The sequence below is a fragment of the Plasmopara halstedii genome (assembly GCF_900000015.1).
Source record: "Plasmopara halstedii genome assembly, contig: Scaffold_503, whole genome shotgun sequence".
NCBI classification, from domain to species: Eukaryota; Oomycota; class Peronosporomycetes; order Peronosporales; family Peronosporaceae; genus Plasmopara; species Plasmopara halstedii.
The window spans coordinates 17,228-19,207 of NW_020187423.1; the positions used below are offsets into that span (position 1 = coordinate 17,228).

At 47.7% G+C, this 1,980-nt stretch overlaps 1 protein-coding gene across 1 annotated transcript; it reads left to right on the forward strand.

Moving 5' to 3' along the window:
* Window positions 1–393: 393 nt before the first annotated feature.
* On the forward strand, window positions 394–897 carry PHALS_10639 (uncharacterized protein; the record flags this gene model as incomplete). The annotated part of the gene is made up of 1 exon (XM_024726097.1): window positions 394–897. One exon carries the CDS (start codon window positions 394–396, stop codon window positions 895–897), a length of 504 nt encoding a protein of 167 aa, XP_024576808.1.
* Between the last annotated feature and the right edge of the window lie 1,083 nt (window positions 898–1,980).

Consider the following 1,980-nt stretch of genomic DNA (forward strand, 5'->3'; position numbering starts at 1 on the left):
CGAGAACCATCGCCTCTGGCACACTTGTAACGCTTCATCCCCGGCTCCTTATCCTATCCACTTAGCACGGAAGCTGTATTTTCGCATCGCATTTGATGCGACGCTAAATGCATTTTCAAGCAAGATAGGCTGGACGCACAAGTTCTCGGTGCAAGACCCACCAGTTTGGATACTCTCCATGGAATTTATGGCTTCCGCGATAGAGTCAGACGCCATGGAGGCAACGAGTGTTTCGTTTTGGGTATAGTCCGCTATTTGTATCCACCCTTCATGGATACGTACGGCTCCCGTCGTATCAGCCACAGCCACTCCACTTTCTGCTACGGCTGCGATGATGATGACAGTTGGCCCTCCGCTGCGACTTAGCCGTGCGCAAGCCAGGCTTCGACAGTGATGGCACTCGTATTGCTCGTAAGCACCCAATTGACGACGATCGGCAAGGCGCTTCCTAAACAAGGAGCGCCGATATCATCCAAACCACCGCCGCTTATCATGACCACACTGCGCCTGAGTAGAAAGCAGAGTGTTGTAACAGCGTGTTCACCCTTCCGCCACTTCTCCTATGCGACTTCGCATACTTCCTCGCGCGGCCGTGCAATGAAGTACCGGCAATGTGTAGCCTTACGCGCATCCAGCGACGACGCAAAATACCCGGTACTTTCGCGTTTAGAAGCGTTCATTTATCGAATGAAGGCGCACCACAACCACTGTAATGCGTCGTTGGCAAGCGAAGTCGGCCTTCCTCCCTCGTACTGCCCGAAATCGCATGAAGACGCCTTTTTCGTATCTCCTGTCGCTGACAAAGGCGATGTCGCGCATGTCACGGTTCATATTTATTCTTATGCGCACTTGAAGAGTGATTCCGAGTGTATTGTGAACTATTTCCAGTCGCTTTAGCTTTAACTGGAATTTATCGGCTTGGATTTACGGTACCGTAAGTCCAACCTTGAGTGTGGGGTGATGTAACAGGTAGTCGCGTTATATGAGTCGTTAGCAGAATAATATCTATCTAGTAAGAGATTTACTTTTGATACTAGGAGTAACTAAAAGTTACATTACATATTTAGGTAAGTTACGAGTAATCTCGTAGTGACTTATGAGTGATTTGAAAAGAAATCACAATTAGCCAATTAGAATTCAGTAGTTTGTTGTGTGGCCGACAGACAACCAGTTTTATTTAAGTCTAAGTAAGAAAACGTCAATTCGCGAGGTAATTATCAGGCTTCCACTACTTATTAGTGTGAACTAAAGCGGCGGGATCGTTTACTTCGTTACGAGGCCACTCGGACCACCCCGGTCACTTTATCCATGAGTAAATATTCCTTGCTGTCAGTGCCCGTAGAGCTTCAATGATCCGGACAGTGGGCCCATCGCACAGTAGTGCTGACTCAGCAATATCGCTACATCGGAACAAAGATGATCCATCCCGGACAACATCAAAGCCTTGCCCCTTTGATCGCGACATATGGTCGTCTTGACTAATAGCCCTGGTCTATGATTCATACTCAAATCAAGGAAACGATAATCGAATGGCTGGGTTCCATTGATCCCGACCTCCATGAGGTACGATTCCATTCAAAAGTTTCCTTGTATGTCGTGCTGTGCCTACTAGGATTTGACGTTTTTGTATCGTCCACCTATGCGTGGGAGCCTGTCTTTGTACCTCTTAGCCGAGAGCGAAGAGATCATACAAGGCGCACGTGATTTGCAATACTACAAGATATATTGTCTAAGTGTTAGAAAACGGACCCCTCATTTCTTCTTCGGGATGACTGAGATTCATCGCTTCTGGTGCGCTCGAAAGCTTGCATTCCCAGCACATCATTCCGTATTCGCGGCGCGAAAGAGGTAGTCAGCAAGAATTGCAACGCCCACCGCTTATTCAAAAGAGATATGGTAGACGTGGAAGCCCTTTGTGCAAGCAGGCCCTCCATGAAGACGGTAATTGATACTGCCTATGCAAGAGGATCAGACACCATT